This window comes from Mus caroli, unplaced genomic scaffold (genome assembly GCF_978045245.1).
Source record: "Mus caroli unplaced genomic scaffold, Mus_caroli_1 scaffold_18, whole genome shotgun sequence".
NCBI lineage: Eukaryota > Metazoa > Chordata > Mammalia > Rodentia > Muridae > Mus > Mus caroli.
Window position 1 is genome coordinate 28,397,103 of NW_028227273.1, and position 15,976 is coordinate 28,413,078.

A 15,976-nucleotide genomic window follows, 5' to 3' on the forward strand; every position below is an offset into this window, starting at 1 on the left:
ATCAGTCAAAGTGGCTATATTAGAAATCAGCTGAGAAGTTGAAAACACGTTTATTTATACTCACTTTAGAATAACAATAAACGTGTTTCATCTTCAAAACAAATTGGCAGACCAGTAAAGATACCTTGGCGGTGATTTAAAAAAAAAAAAAAAAGAAGGACATACATAATTAAACTTTCTGGTCATTTTCACATTTTAATTTTTAAGGGACACCTGGGGGGCTGAGAAATGAGAGGCAGATGCTTGCTCCTTGGGTTGTGTAAGTGTCGGCTCTCTTCACTGCCTGTTCAATGCCACCTTCCATTTGGAATTTCTGAAATTTAAAAGAATACATGGAGATCCCCATAACGCTACCACTTGCTGCTCTTGCTGAGGACCAGGGTTCGTTCCATTCTCAGCACCCACAAAGTGGCGCACAATGGTCGGTAACTCTAGTCCTCTTCTAGTCTCCACACATGGGGCCAACTTATACCTGCAGCCAAAATATTTGTACATCTAAGTAAAAATAAAGTAAATATTTTTTTTTAATTTAAGCAAAAGAAATCTCTGTAAGTTTGTGATCCCAAACCTTGGGAGACTGAGGCAGGAGGATGCTGAGTTCAAGGCCACAGCCACATTTTGATAGGCTTCTACTCATTCGTTTTTAATACAGTCATGCAGAAACAAATATGCCTAAACCTTCCTAGATGGCCCCAAGCAAATCGCATCCCCCGACCCCTCTCTAGGGACCACTACTTTGTTCCCTCTTCATCCAGTCCCAGAGACTGAGCCTGGCCTGTGAAGATGATATCAACCCACTTTCCTTGCTTCACTGAATACCTAACCAAGAAATGGAAGTTCTAAGAGAATTTAGGAATATGAAGGCAGAAGAGGAATTCCAACCACACTGCTGCCCTCTGCTTCCACCAGGCTGGCCTGGGTTCTGCTGATTGCACACGAGAGGGTAACTGTTTTGTGGGGTTGTCTCCCATCTTCTGCCCAGAGATTCCTTTTGCATCTTTCGCAGCTAATGAGTGCTCCCTGGCTCTGAAGAAGAGTGTCGATTCTTTTGTCAATCCTGTGCTAAATTCTTCTTAAATGTCCTATTCTGGGGGCACTTGATTCTTCCAAGAGCTAGATCTCCACGTCTTAACCCCAGGCAAAGATATCGAGAGCTTCCCTGGCTGCCTGGGGTGTGGACAGTGGGCATGAGAGCTACAGCACACTCAGTTGTGTCCATTCTTTCAAGAAGGACCCCTTGTGTCCTCTATAAAGAAAGCAACCTCACTATTCCATTTACAACCAGGATCAGACACATTGACAGATCACACAGCAATGGAGGCCTTGAGCCATCTTGCCACTGGATTCACCTTAACTTCCCATGCAAATCTATCAGGTGACACGTTACAGCCCATGAAAGAGGATTGTAAAGTGTAGACGCATGAACCACCACATGAAGCTAGCAGCAGCAGTTCCTTCCAGACTCACCACCTTTCTCAAAAGCCTCACACTGTCTCCCTTTTGACTTTCCCAGGTGAGACCCGGGTTAACATCCCCTCCGATCTGGATATCAGTGTTATTGAGATTGCCAGCCTTGATCGTAAGCCCAGGACAACGATGAGACAAATATACAGCATGGAAGAAAGCAAGTTCCCAGTGAGAGTTAAAATAATGAATGCGGTCCAGTCGGAGAACAAGGAGTACCGAAAGCCTCTGAAGTGTGGGCAGCTCTTAACCATCCTCAAGGCTGAAGAGGTGAAAAAATTCGTTGCCACTGAGATTTCCCAAGGAAAGAAAGGGAAGTGTTTTCTCGTCCCATACACCTATCAGGGTCTGGTGCTTAGGAGAGGTCGTTACTTTTATGCTGTCTCTGATGTTGCTGCTGCCATGAAGCATGGACAGCTCTGCTTCCAGGCCTCCCGGGACTACACCTCCTACCTGGGATCATTTGCATCTTTCAGAGCCAACGAGTGCTTCCTGGCCCTGAAGAAGAGTGTGGTTTCCGCCGAGATTCACGGTGGGCTGCACAGGGTGGAAGTGCTCAAGTGCCTGAACATTGCCACTAAAGCCCACGTCAAACTGCCTTTGTTTGCCGTAGGTGAGTTCCTGGAGCTGTTTGACGGCGCTAGGCCAGGGACCCTGCAGGAGCTATGCCAAGTCACAAGACTGCCGTGCCACATCAGAGTGGCCAGCCCAGATCCCTCCATGTCTGTAGACCCTCTGTATGGAACTAAGGAACTGAGAATTGAAAATGTCATCACTGAACAATGCCTCATAGCCAAAGATGAGCCAACACTGGAGGACATAATCTCCTCAGCAGACATGTACAGGGAGTGGCCAGAAGCCACGTTTGAAATCCCGATTGAGAAGATAAGCTGTGAGGTGTTAGTGGTAGAAGAGCGTTCCTGGATAGCAGATGTCAGGAAAGAGAGATGCAGGCCTCTCCAGAGCATCCAGGAGGTCACTAAGGAGTCTCTGGCCTTTAGTAATTGCTTGGTTATTCGCCGTCCACCGCCACCTGCTCCAAAGCCCAGAAGTTTGTTCTAAAAAAAAAAAAAAAAAAAAAAAAGAACCAAAAAAAAAAAAAAAAAAAAAAAAAAAGCCGGGTGGTGGTGGCGCACGCCTTTAATCCCAGCACTCGGGAGGCAGAAGCAGGTGGATTTCCGAGTTCGAGGCCAGCCTGGTCTACAGAGTGAGTTACAGGACAGCCAGGGCTACACAGAGAAACCCTGTCTCGAAAAAAAAAAAAAAAAAAAAGAAAAGAAAATATGACTATTATCCCTTGCTTTGTATACAGGATCACTAGCACACTCAGGAACTGAGTATCTGGAGTTCTCTAGAGCCGAAAAGGAGCCCCCAGAGGTGGGAGCCCAGAGGAAATAGCAGGTGTTGAGACATGATTTCCATCACTCCTGTATGTTTGCTATACGTTGTGTTATCATTCTGTTACTGTGACATAATGCTTGCAATAATCAGCTTATGGGGGCTAGGGGGGTGCGAAAGGGAAGGTTCCTTTGGGCTCAGAGTTTCAGAGATTTGAGTTCACGACCACCTGGCCCTCATGACTGGTGGGTGGGAAGTGGAAAGGTTCCCATGTCCCTTTCTATAAGCCCCCAGGAATATAACTCCCTTCTTCAAGGCGCCACCTATTTATTAGTGGCTCCCAAAAGCATGATCTCCATGATCTCCCAAAAGCACTGCGTTCTGGAGACCAAGCCTTTAACACACGAGCCTTTGTGGGACTCCTATTAAAACCATTGCAGCTGGGCTGGAGAGATGGCTGGGATTGCTCATCCAGAGGTCCTGAGTTCAGTTCCCAGCAACACAATGGTGGCTCACAACCGTCTGTAATGGGATCCGACACCCTCTTCTGGTGTGTGTCTGAATCTACAGTGTACTCATATGCATAAAATAAATAAAAATAAATAAATAAAGACCATCCCAGCTTTCCTGGGAGACCGACTTTTTTCCTTGCTATGCATGGGAAGTGGGGCTCTGATACCATGCATGGCCACAGCACTCTTCTTTCAATGAAAGTAAAATTCTATTTATTCAGCAGGGATGTATGTTTGTCATCAAACATGATTGTTCATATGGTCCCAGGTTTGGAACCACCTCCTCCCACTTCCTTTGTAAGAGGGCCTGGCACGCAGTACACACTCAAATAAATCTCTTAGGTGAATAGTAGAGTGCACACTTTGATTTCTAGCACCTACATTAGTACTGTGTCTGCCTCCTTGCCCCTCTATAAAGAAGGTACCATCACCCCTCCCAGTTGCTCAAAGCAGACAGCTAGAAAACTTTTCCTTACCCATCCAATTAATCAATCGGTCACCATGTCTAAGCAATTTCTACAATTCCTATTTTTTTAAAGATTTATTTATTTATTTAATGTATAGGAGTACACTGTAGCTGTCTTCAGACACACCAAAAGAGGTCATTAGATCCCGTTACAGATGGTTGTGAGCCACCATGTGGTTGCTGGGAATTGAACTCAGGACCTCTGGAAGAGCAGTCAGTCAGTGCTCTTAACTGATGAGCCATCTCTCCAACCCCCAACAATTCCTATCAATCTCTCACCTCTCACCTTTGCCCAGCTCTATCTCAGACCCCCTTCTGGACCAAGTTGTTTCTCTTTTCATTGTTAATCTTCCATTGAATCCCACCATTTTCTGTTGGCTCTCCATTCTAAACAATGAGATACCTCAAGACCAACATATGAAGAGATATCTAGGCAAAGAGATACCTAAGCAAAGACCAACGTATGAAGAAAGAAAGCATTCAGAGCCCAAGTGTCTTGTTGTCTTAGGAAAAAGTCCAGTCATCTAGAACAATTTCTAAGGCTGTCCATCCACTGTCCAGTAGCCTCTGACCTTGACCCTAGCTTGTTTCTCTATCACTCAGAGCTCCAGCCAGAACAGGCAAATTCTAGATTTCCCTGGCATAGCTTTGAACCCATGGTCACACCATAGGTTTACGTTCGAAGGCTTTCTACTTTCTTAAGCATAACTTCTTCCCATTCTCCAACTCTCACTGTACACTGCATTGTCCCTCCAAGTGACTTCTCTGGGTTTCAAGTCCATCTTAGTCTCTGCTCTGCCTGCTTCAGAATCATAGCCCAATGGATAAGAATGAACAGTGCTGTCAGCTGGAGAGATGGCTCAGCAGCACTGGTTAAGAGCACTGGCTGTTCTTCCAAAGGACCTGGGTTCAATTCCCCAGCACCCACATGGCAGCTCTCAACTGTCTGTGATTCCAATACCGGGGTATCTGACACCCTCACACAGACATACATGCAGGCAGAACACCAATGTGTGTAAATAAAAATCAATAAATCATTTAAAAACAAAAGAGTAGGCAGCACTGCAGTTAGATAGATGACAATCACCCTCCACGGTGACAGCGCCTCCCCTGAAGCTTTGTGTCCACCCTGTCAACTGGATAATCCTGACTCCCTTTCACTCATCATTGCAGAACTGAAGGAGACAATTTGTAAGAGCAGAGCACCACGGAGAAGCAGTAGAGACACAGTCACTGAGCACCTGTCTAGTGACTGCCCACATATACTACAGACCTTGTGCTCTGCTCTCACAGACTGTCTCCTTCAGTTCTACAATAATGAGTGATTATCCAGTTGGCAGGGCCAGTTGCTATGTCTAGTGCTATGTGTGATTTCTTTGGCAGAAGGGGAAACAGAAAACCCAGTTTGCCAGTCTGGCAAGTGATCTGAGAACAGAGCAAGAATCTGGAAGGGCTTTGGAGACAAGTGGCTTACTTGGAAGGTGGTCCTGGGATGTAGGTGAGTCCGTCAGAGAATGGAGGGAAACAGTACAAGCCATCTCATGGGCAGATCCTGCTGTGGGCCGCAAGGCTCAACTCTAGGAAGCCACTTGGTCTAGGATCAGCAAGCTACAGCAGGTGAGCCAAGACCTGTAGGGTAAGACTGGTTGTTATGATTTTAAATGGTTAGAAGATATTCCAAGGAAAAAAAATACAGCGTGGCACAAAATTTATTAAAATTCTCATTTTAATAGATACACATAAAATTTTTATTTGTAGCAAAGCACATCCATTTATTTGTCTATGTCCGCTCTATGACTGCTTATACCTATAATGTAGACATGAACAGTTGTGATGGAGACTCGGTCCACCAAACCTAAAATATTTACTATATGGCCCTTTAAGGGAAAAACTTGCCAACTCTGGTTTGGACCATGCTTCAGAGCTGTGCCAACCGGAGAGCGAGAACCCCTCTATGACTTCTCAAGGAGTGGGAAATGTGAGGATCTTAATTTGTCTTTCCCTCAGTCAGGCAAGCTCTTGAAATTGCTACAGCAGATTCACAGTCTCTTACAGTAAGAAATCAGCTGCATATTTAGATAGAAGTGGGTGCCAACGTGAGCCAGGTAAGGCCCAGACAGCTCCTGCTGCAGGGGAACGTCTCCAGTGATGCTCATTTTCAGTAGGCATCCATCACGGTGCCTGGGGGAAGTAGCTTCACATGAACACATGGGGAGGAGCAATTATGGAAACTAGCTTGTCCATAATGAGATTGTCCTGTTGTGAATACCTTCTCTAGAGAGGGGACAGTCTCGCCAGGCCCTGTGTAGTGAGTGCTCTGTACTGCACATACAGACAAACCAGGATGCGCTTCAGAGACTGTGCTGGAAGCTGACCCACAGAAGCAAGCTTTGTGTGTGGAAGAAAGGGTGTTAGGAAGACAAGCTATGGAAACCCAGGGTCTGGGGAATCTGGCTGTGCACAGAGCTGCCTCCCTCGAATCTCTAATGTGTAAAACCTTCAAGGAGAGAGCACGAAAAGAAAATAGAATTTTGCCAACCTGAGAAACTCAGTAATAGGATACCCCGGTGTATGCCTGAAACTACAGATGTTGTGACCTCTCAGTGTAAAGGAATACATAGACGAGAATGGGGGGAATCTCCCTTCTAGCAATGGAACTAGAAGAAAATGTCGTCCCCCGTTCCTTGTCCCTCACACGTCGTGTTCATGTAGCTCTTTTATTTATGAGATTTATTAGAATTACTTACAGGTTTGGGTCCAGCTAACCTAACAACAGCACCTATGTACAGAAGCTCCAAGAATCCGGCAGTTGCTCAGTCCACAGGGCTGGATGTCCCAACTGGTATATGCCAGCATCCTGAAGAAGTAGCGCTAAGGCCAGTGAAGGAATGGATTTGCTAACCAAAGGAGACAGCAGGCAGGCAGAGAGCAAAGCTTTCTTCTTGCAGGTCCTTACCTAGCAGCAGTTCTCACCCTTTTGAAAGGGTCATTTACCAGATACCCTGCATAAGATCCTGGCTCATCCAACTCACTGCTTTCAAAGTAGACTCTAACCCTGGACCTTTGAATCTCTTGAGCTCAGGAGACTTTGCACACCTGGCTGACTCTGTATCTGTCAGAACCTCACAGGTCTATAGATCTGACAGGAGATTTGAAAGACATTCTGCTCTTTCCTAGACTCTTCCAGTCTGCTGTGCAGAGAGAATTGTCTCTCATCGCCTCTGATTGATAAGAGCCTTGTCCAAACAACACAGAGGAGTCAGATTCAATTATGATCTGCAAGACAGTGCCAAGAAGCTATGGGCCCGCTTTATAATGCCCCATTACTTAGACTGGGAAATATGTCTCTGAGTTGTCTAGCATTCCAAAAAAACACAGAAATGATTGCTTTATTTTAATCCATACCTTTTTATGTGATAAGAGTAAAGCACACTAAAAACATCTCCTATTAACAAAACACATCTAAAATAAAATGAAAGCTGCATGCCAAATTTGGGGAAATATTTTTAACAGTTATGACAAACTAATGATAACAGTGAGGATGTTACCCAGAATGCCATCTGGGTAACTAGAGTCATGAAATGGGATAAGTAGAGAGGTTAAACAGAAAACCAGAGGTGCTATAAGAGAAATAGCCAGGAGATACATTAAGCAATGCTTAGCTTCGGTATTAATGGTGGGAATTAAAGCATTAGAAAATGAATCTTTTCATCCATTGTAATGCAAAAGGTTAGAGTTTTGCCAAAATTTTCTCAGGATGATGCTCTAACTGGTCTGCATCATGTAAGAAAGTAAGATGCCCCTGTTGCCTGGCCTCAGGACAGGGTTTGGGGATCCGGCCATTGGCACTAGGAAGAGATGGAAGCAGTCCATGCCTTTAATCCCAGCACTTGAGAGAGAAAGGCAGGAGAAGCTCTGTGAGTTAGAAGTCAGCCTGGTCTACATAGTGAGTTCAAGAACAGCCAGGGCTACAGAGACCCTGTCTCAGGGGAAAACAAACAAACAAACAGCCGGGCATGGTGGCACATGCCTTTAATCCCAGCACTCAGGAGGCAGAGGCAGGCAGATTTCTGAGTTCGAGGCCAGCCTGGTCTACAAAGTGAGTTCCAGGACAGCTAGGGCTATACAGAGAAACTCTGTCTTGAAAAACGAAAGAAAGAAAGAAAGGAAGGAAGGAAGGAAGGAAGAAAGAAAGAAAGAAAGAAAGAAAGAAAGAAAGAAAGAAGAAAGAAAGAAAGAAAGAAAGAAAGAAAGAAAGAAAGAAAGAAAGAAAGGAAGGAAGAATTTATTTGTGGCTATACCAATCGTGGTAGGCAGCAGGCACAGCTAGGCACAGCACTGGATCAGTAGCTGGGAGCTCACATCTGATCTGTAAGCATGAGTAGAAGGAATAGTGCAAGTGTTTGGATCCCCTCCCCCGAGGGACACTCCTCCTCTAATAAGGCCACACCCCCTAATCCTTCCCAAACACTTCTGTTAGCTGAGACAGAGCACTCAAATGCAGCCTGCAGGGACTGTTCCCACCCAAAGCACCACAGGGAGGATCTGAGAGGAGTCTAGGGAGAGAAAAACATGATCAAAATATACTGTACCCCATGTGTGTGCAGTTACCCAAAGAGGCCAGAAGAGGACATCAGATCTCCTGGAGCTAGAGTTCCATCTCACACGGGTGTTGGAAACCAAACTTGGGTCCTCAGAGCAGCAAATGCTCTGAACTGCCAAACCATCTCTCTGACCCAGCTTCGCATTTCTTAAGTGAAATGATTTGTCAAGTACAGGCTCCCCCACCTTCCCCTTCTATTCCAGGGTTCCTTGGTCATTTATTCCACAAAGCAAAACCTTTCCAGCGGTATACCAAAATAATATTACAAAGAACTCACTCAAAACTCACAGGGCGCCACAGTCTCCACTGCCATGGCATACACAGCTGCTTCCTGCCGAACTGTGGGCAGCAGGCAAAGGCAAACTGTGGTCTCCCTTTTCCCACCTGCTTGAACCTGCTTGCTTAAGGGTGGAGTTTCCTGCTCATTCGTGCTGCCACGCCCACTGCTGGACACTGTCGGCTTAGCTGCTTGGAGGCACACACGTGTTCGTCCTGTTACTGGATCTCGAGTTACTTGGCGGGAAATTGGGTTTCCTCCCCCTTTTTTTATAACTGAATGTTGGAATTAAAAAGGCGGGCTTTGAACATGAAATCGTCTTAGCCCCATTCTTTCTTCCACCCCGTCTAGATTCCTCTCTTTTCAGTGCTATTCCGTTAGTGCTTTAAAGACAGTCTTAGCCAGATACAGTTTACCGTTAGAAAAGATAGGGAATCCCACGAAAACAGGTTTTTTCTTTAGCCCTAAGAACTCAGGCAGAACTATTTAGCATAGATAATTTTTCTGCCTCAGGCCAGCCCTTTCTTTTTGTTTTTGTTAACTAATGGGAGGAGATGTGGTCTCCCTTCCCCCACCTGCTTGAACCTGCTTGCTCAAGGGTGGAGTTTCCTGCTCATTCGTGCTGCCACGCCCACTGCTGGACCCTGTCGGCTTAGCTGCTTGGAGGCACACACGTGTTCGTCCTGCTACTGGATCCCGAGTTACTTGGCGGGAAATTGGGTTCCCTCCCCCTTCCTTTATAACTGAATGTTGGAATTAAAAAGGCGGGCTTTGAACATGAAATCGTCTTAGCCCCATTCTTTCTTCCACCCCGTCTAGATTCCTCTCTTTTCAGCTCAAACTGCCATTCTCAGTTGAACCGTTCGTGTTGTGGACTGCAGACAGGCCGCAACAGCAAACCAGTCGGATCCTATGTGTTTGTCTCTGCCTTTGGCAGAGGATGGAGCTAAGGGTTCACACTTGAGCCTTCTCTCGCTCCCCCTCCCTCCTCTGACACTTCCCATCTCCTCCCTCCACGATTCATGAAGTCACTGAAGAGGTCCTGCAGATCATGCTGCATCCTAAGTCCATCTGACTCTTTCCTTGAGATCAGACTTAGATCAAACATTTCCAGCCAGAATATCGTTTTGGGGAACTTGTGAACCTTTCTCGCTGCTTCACAGCATGAACAGGGTGTAATCAGTGTTCTCTCTCTCTCTCTTAATTGGTTATTTTATTTATTTACATTTCAATGTTATCCCTCTTACCAGTTTCCCCTCTGCAAACCCCCATCCCATTCCTCCTCTCCCTCTTCTATGAGGGAGCTCACCTACCCACCCACGCACCACCCACCCACTCCTGCCTCACCGCCCTAGCATTCCCCTACCCTGGTACATCAAGCCTCCACAGGGCCAAGGACCTCCCCTCCCACTAATTCCAGATAAAGTCAGCCTCTGCTACATATGCGGCTGTTGCCATGGGTCCTTCCATGTATACTTTTTGGTTGGTGGTTTAGTCCCTGGGAGCTCTGGGGGGGGGGGGGTCTGGTTGGTTGATATTGCTCTTCCTCCTTTGGAGTCCCCAGGCTCAGTCTGATGATTGGCTGCAACCATCTGCATCTATACTGGTCAGGCTCTGGCAGAGACTATCAAGACACAGCCATACCAGGCTCCCTGTGCCACAGTCCTCTGCACCCCAATCCCATCCAGAGAAAACTTGTCCCCCAGGAGTGTTGACACACCCAAGCTCACAGGTAGTCAGCGTTTTAAACGGAGAATCAAACCAAGCAATATAGGGCTTGGCCACAGCTTCCCCATGCTACTTCCTCCACAGTGAAAACCCTGCTTCCCAAAACATAAGTATACAATGGACTTCCTTCCCAGGCATTTTGACTTAGGAACAGAAATAAGGAGCCATGGACTGAGAACAGTCGGGGGATATTACTTATTCCCAAACCCAGGTTTCCTATAGAACTTAGAGTATGGAACTCAACAAATAGAATTAAATAAAACTATCATCTTGATAAGGATTACATGGAATAAAAGAATGATATTTGAAAGTGAAAAATGTTTAATTTCTTCTGTACTATCATTATTCCTTAAGCTGTACAGTATGAAAATTATATGGACTTTATATTACACTTGTGATATAGGTAATCTAGGGGGTGATGTGGAAGATGGGAAAACGTATACAGGTTTGTTCAAATGCCACATCATTTTATGTAAGGCACATGAGCATCCAGTGATTTAGGTACATGTGTTCCTAAAACCAATCCCTCATCAAATGTAGAGATGGCTCTCTGTGTAGGTTAAACACCTGGGAAGAGAGAACCTCTTTGGAATTAAGGTATGGACACATCTGTGGGGCATTTCCTTGATTGATGGTTGATGTGGGTGGGCCCAACCCACCCTGGGCAGGTAGTTCTGGGTTGTGTAAGAGAGCAAGCTTAGTAAGGTCTGGGGAGCAAGTTGGCAAGCAGCTTCCCCCAGCAGTTCCTGTCTCTGCCTCTGCTGCTCCTGCCCTGACTCCCCTCAGTGATGAACTGTGATTGGGTGGTGTGACCCAAATAAATCCTTTCCTCCCCACGCTGTTCTTGGTCACGCTGTTTGGCACAGCAATAGGAAGCAAACTAGGATGGTTTGCCACTCACGCACTCAAAACTACAGTTTATGCACATGTTTTAGGCAATATCATTTAAAAAGAACTTAGGTTAAGATTTCTTCAACTTTTTTATTTTGTCCTTAGAACATATTCCACTGATTATGCCCCATCAAACAGTCTCTAAGGTCTTTGTTGTTGTTGCTGCTGCTGCTACTGCTGCTGCTGTTACTCATTTTCTATTGGTCCTGAACACTGGGGATAATGTTAAAGCCCTGTGAATGATTAGTGTATGCCATTTTGTTAAAGCAAATGTAGAAATGTTAGGTAATCCCATTTCTAGACAAAAATAAGTAAGACAGGGTGATAAAAAAAAAATAAGGAAATGCACAGAACAGAGGCATTTCAGATGGTTCTTGGAAGAGAAGTGGTAATTGAGTTGTCACAGAGGAGGAAGCCACAACCTGAGGTATGTGTCTGGGAGTCACATGATAGAAGGAAACCAGCCCTGCTCCTATTCCCAGGACAGACTGAGGTCCTGGGCAACAGGTGCAAAAGAGAACAGGCTGAGACACGAGAGAGTACAGGCTCTGGCTGGATGCAAGTCTCCATATGCACATCTTTCCCTTGTTTTCAGCAGCCCCCAGAGACTCTCCTGGGGACCCTGGACCCTAGAGAAAGGTCCCGTGCAGAATCTACCTCAGATTCCTCCCTACTGTGTTCCACATTCCAGAAGATAAAGCACACACTGTGTCCATGGCAGGAGCCACTGGGTAAGAGACACTGCTCTAGATCTAGAAAATTGTTGACATTGTCAGATTTATTGTCCTTTTTCTTCATGCCAGCAATTCTCTGCAATGGCTGTCTCCTCTGTGTGACAATAACTGTCTCCACTATGAGACAAAGGTTCCTATAGAGAAGCCCCTCACCCACAGCTGAGAGCTTTTACCAGGGTCCAAGCCTGACAACCTAGGGTTCCATCTGACAACCTAGGGTCCCATCTGACAGAAGGAGAAAAGGGATTCCAGCAAGCTGTCCTCTGACCTTCATGCTGTCTGAAGCATTCACACACCTACTCCATGGCACTAAATATAAATACAAAAAAAAATTTTTAAGGAATCTGGAATGTTTTGGATGGGTTAATTGGATAGGTAAGCTGGAAGCCAAAGTTAATTAAGACAGTCTATTCACACTTAACAGTGAAAAGTGTGTCTCCTGCATAAAGAGATGGAAACAGCCAATATTTTACAGCTTTAAATGCAGAATTGCAATACCAAGGGGTGTCAGTCTCTTCTACTATAGACTAATAAAAAGAACAATAAAATCATGTTATAAAAGAGGCGAACTGAGATGCCAACCAGGAGAAATGATAAACCAACCACTTCTCAGGACGGACAAGTGGAATGTCAGGTGACAGGTAGGAAGTGGCAGGTTGGCAAGTGTGGAGTTGCAGGTGACAGGTGTAGAGTGATAGGTAGGGAGTGGCAGGTGACAGGTAGAGAGTGGCAGGTGACAGGTAGGGAGTGGCAGGTGACAGATGTGGAGTGGCAGGTGACGGTAGGGAGTGACAGGTGTGGAGTGGCAGGTGACTAGTATGGAGTGGCAGGTGACAGGTGTGGAGTGGCAGGTGACAAGTGTGAAATGAACAGGAAGTAAGCTTTACTCACAGGAAAGAGAGTCTATTGCACAAAGAAAGTCAAAGTTCTCCAGATTAAGAGTAGACATAAGAAGAGTGCCGTGACCTCTTCTTTAATTATGATTTTGTTAATTACATGAACATGCAGTCCACGTGGAAGAGCCCAGCTCTGCCAGACAGAGCCAGGAGGAATGGAAAAAGACAGGCCAGTGGCACCTCGAGAGGCATGCATTTAGTTCTTGTGACTCCAGAAGTACAGTAAGCCCACAGGAGGCTCAGCTAAATTTGACCCTACCAAGTAACTCAGCCTCTGATTGGAATGTGTTCTGCCCAGGTCACCAAACTCTGTGGCTCTCTCATTACCTGTAGGGACCCAGTGCAGTGAACTCCCAGTGGTGGAAGTAAATAGTCATTACAGACTGGCCTCAGAGCACTCAGGGAACATTTGTCTCTCAAGCAAAGGGAGAGGAGAAGATTAACCTCTAGGCTTCGAGAGTTCGTTGGTCTGATCTCTGAAGACTCGTGAGCCAACGCAGAGAATCCCATCCACTTCTGTCTCCCGATCACTAAGATTCAGGTACACTGTGGTGCAACCCAAAAACTGTCCATTATTGCATTTTGCACACGAAATGCTGTCCTGTTAGCCCTTTTTGTCATTTAAATGTTTTATTGGGGGGGGAAGATTCTATGCATGCATACTGCTGCATTTACATCAATGCAACCCCCCCAGCCCCTTCCAATTCCTCCTACTCCCCTTCCCTCTCAAATTCATGACTTCTTCTTCTTCTTCTTCTTCTTCTTCTTCTTCTTCTTCTTCTTCTTCTTCTTCTTCTTCTATTCCAGTTATTGTTACATACATTTATGCATGCATACATGTATATGCATGTTACATATATGTATGCATACGTGTGTGTGTCTATGTTACATGTATGCATGCATACATGTATATGCTATTGTTACATATGTGTGTGCATATGTGTATATGCATATTTTACATATATGCATGCATACATGTATATGCTATTGTTATATATGTGTGTGCATATGTGTATATGCACATGCTACATATATGCATGCATACATGTATACAACAGCCTGTTACCATGTGTCCATCCATATGTTTAGGACTGACCACTTGGGATTGAGATCTATCAGGACTCTATCCATGGAAAAAACACATTCTCCCTTGTCTTAGCACTGATTGCCTGCAGCTCTCCACCAAGGGGCAGGTCACTGGGGGGCTGGCCTCTGAAAGGAGCACTCCTTCATTCCCTGTCTTGCTCCTTGCTCCTGGTCCTCTGTGGTGTGAAGAGCCTCCACAAACACACTCCTGCCACCATGATCTGAGTCATCCCACCATGATAGTTGTGGAATCACGAGTCAAAGGACATCTTTTCTGCCTTAAAGAGTTTCGTGACAAGTTTTGCCACAGCAATGAAAAACTAACACATTGTGACTTCTGAGTAAGGTAGGAAGCTACCTCTTAGTCCCCACCCCACCCCACCCCCACCTCCACAGCACAGGACTGCTGAGGGGACAAATGGACAAGGATGTGCTGCTCGGTGGTAGGAGATGACAGTTCTGTTAGTCTCTAGTCACATCCTTTGCCTGCACACATTGTCTGTTTACAGCTCTACTGTGGTGTCCCAGAAGCCCCCTGGCTCCTGCATCCCATGCCCGAGGTCTTTGCAGGCATTCTGATCATTTTGAGAGGGCTCACTGCTCCTGCTAGCCACTCTCCCCAAAGCCGGAAAACTGTTTATACTTTATTATGGGGTGGGGAACAAGCTTTCAAAGCAAGGCAATTTTCTACTAATCATTTGCCATGTCCTGCGACAATTCTGACACTCTGGGATCACAGTTTAATGCTAAGGAAATTGAAAAGCTCTAGAAAGATATCCGGGATGTTTGTATCTTCTTTTCAGGTTTTCACCAACAGCGTCAGGCATGTGCACTTGAATTTGTGTAGCTGATAGGTTCAGAATATACTAATTATCGTCCAGTTTCTCTCTGTCCCAGCCAAAGAACAGGATGCTCTGCACGTTGTATTCGGTATTTGTATTTAGCAAAGTCACCCGTGTGTAGACTCCTAATAGATAAGGAGAAGGTAATCTTACAAGCAGTTAAAGAGTTATAATCTAACACACAGACGCCTAACACGGGAATAAATTCAATTAAATATCTAAAGCAGCATGAACGGAAAGAATAGAGAAAAGAATAAAACCACTAAGGCTATTGGCTCATTCTATAATATGCTGTGATCCCTTTGGGAAGCCTAATACAGGAAGCCTGATGGTTTGTATATGCTCAGCCCAGGGAGCAGCACTATTAGAGGGTGTGGCCTTGTTGGAGTAGGTGTGTCACTATGGGTGTGGGCTTAAGACCCTCCCCCTAGCTGCCTGGAAGTCCACTAGCAGCCTTCAGATGAAGATGTAGAACTCTCAGCTCTGCCTGCACCATGCCTGCCTGGATGCTGCCCTGCTCCCACCTTGATGATAATGGACTGAACCTCTGAACCCGTAAGGCAGCCCCAGATATATGTTGTCCTTTATAAGACTTGCCTTGGTCAGGGTGTCTGTTCACAGCAGTAAAACCCTAACTAAGATACTGAGGAAAAAGCTCAAAATAATGATTTCCAGTTTAAAACAAAACAAAATTAAAAAAAAAAAAAGTCACAAATAACATTGCTGAAACTACCTTTAAAGTTGTATTCCTCACAGCCAGAGGTGGCCATGGAATGCTTGAGGCGCTTAAGGAAAGTCGAGTTAATGTGAACAGTAAAAACATCTGGAAAATCCCTTCCTCAAAGGGTGCTGCGAAGGATGCAGACTATGAGAGGGAGAGAGGATAGGGCTCATCCTTGTTAGCGTGCCCTACATCTGGATGCAGCCATCATGAGGAGAGAAGGACCAGAGCTTCCAGACCCAGATGTGACACCTGTACGAAGGAACATTGTCTGGTGCCATCTGAATACATTTCAGGAAGGAAGGGAGGGAGGGAGGGAGGGAGGGAGGGAGGGAGGGAGGGAGGGAGGGAGGGAGGGAGGGAGGGAGGAAAATGGAGATGATTCATAAAGAGAGTGAGAATCAAAGGTGATATCCAA

At 45.6% G+C, this 15,976-nt stretch overlaps 1 protein-coding gene across 1 annotated transcript in view; it reads left to right on the plus strand.

The window, feature by feature from the left end:
• The window catches only part of LOC110312178 (protein THEMIS3), a 41,330-nt gene extending 38,804 nt beyond the window's left edge, over window positions 1-2,526 (plus strand). The window contains exon 4 of the mRNA XM_021185730.2: window positions 1,514-2,526. Within this exon, the coding sequence (XP_021041389.1) occupies window positions 1,514-2,526 (1,013 nt within the window). The remainder of the gene's footprint in view (window positions 1-1,513) is intronic.
• Window positions 2,527-15,976: the final 13,450 nt, after the last annotated feature.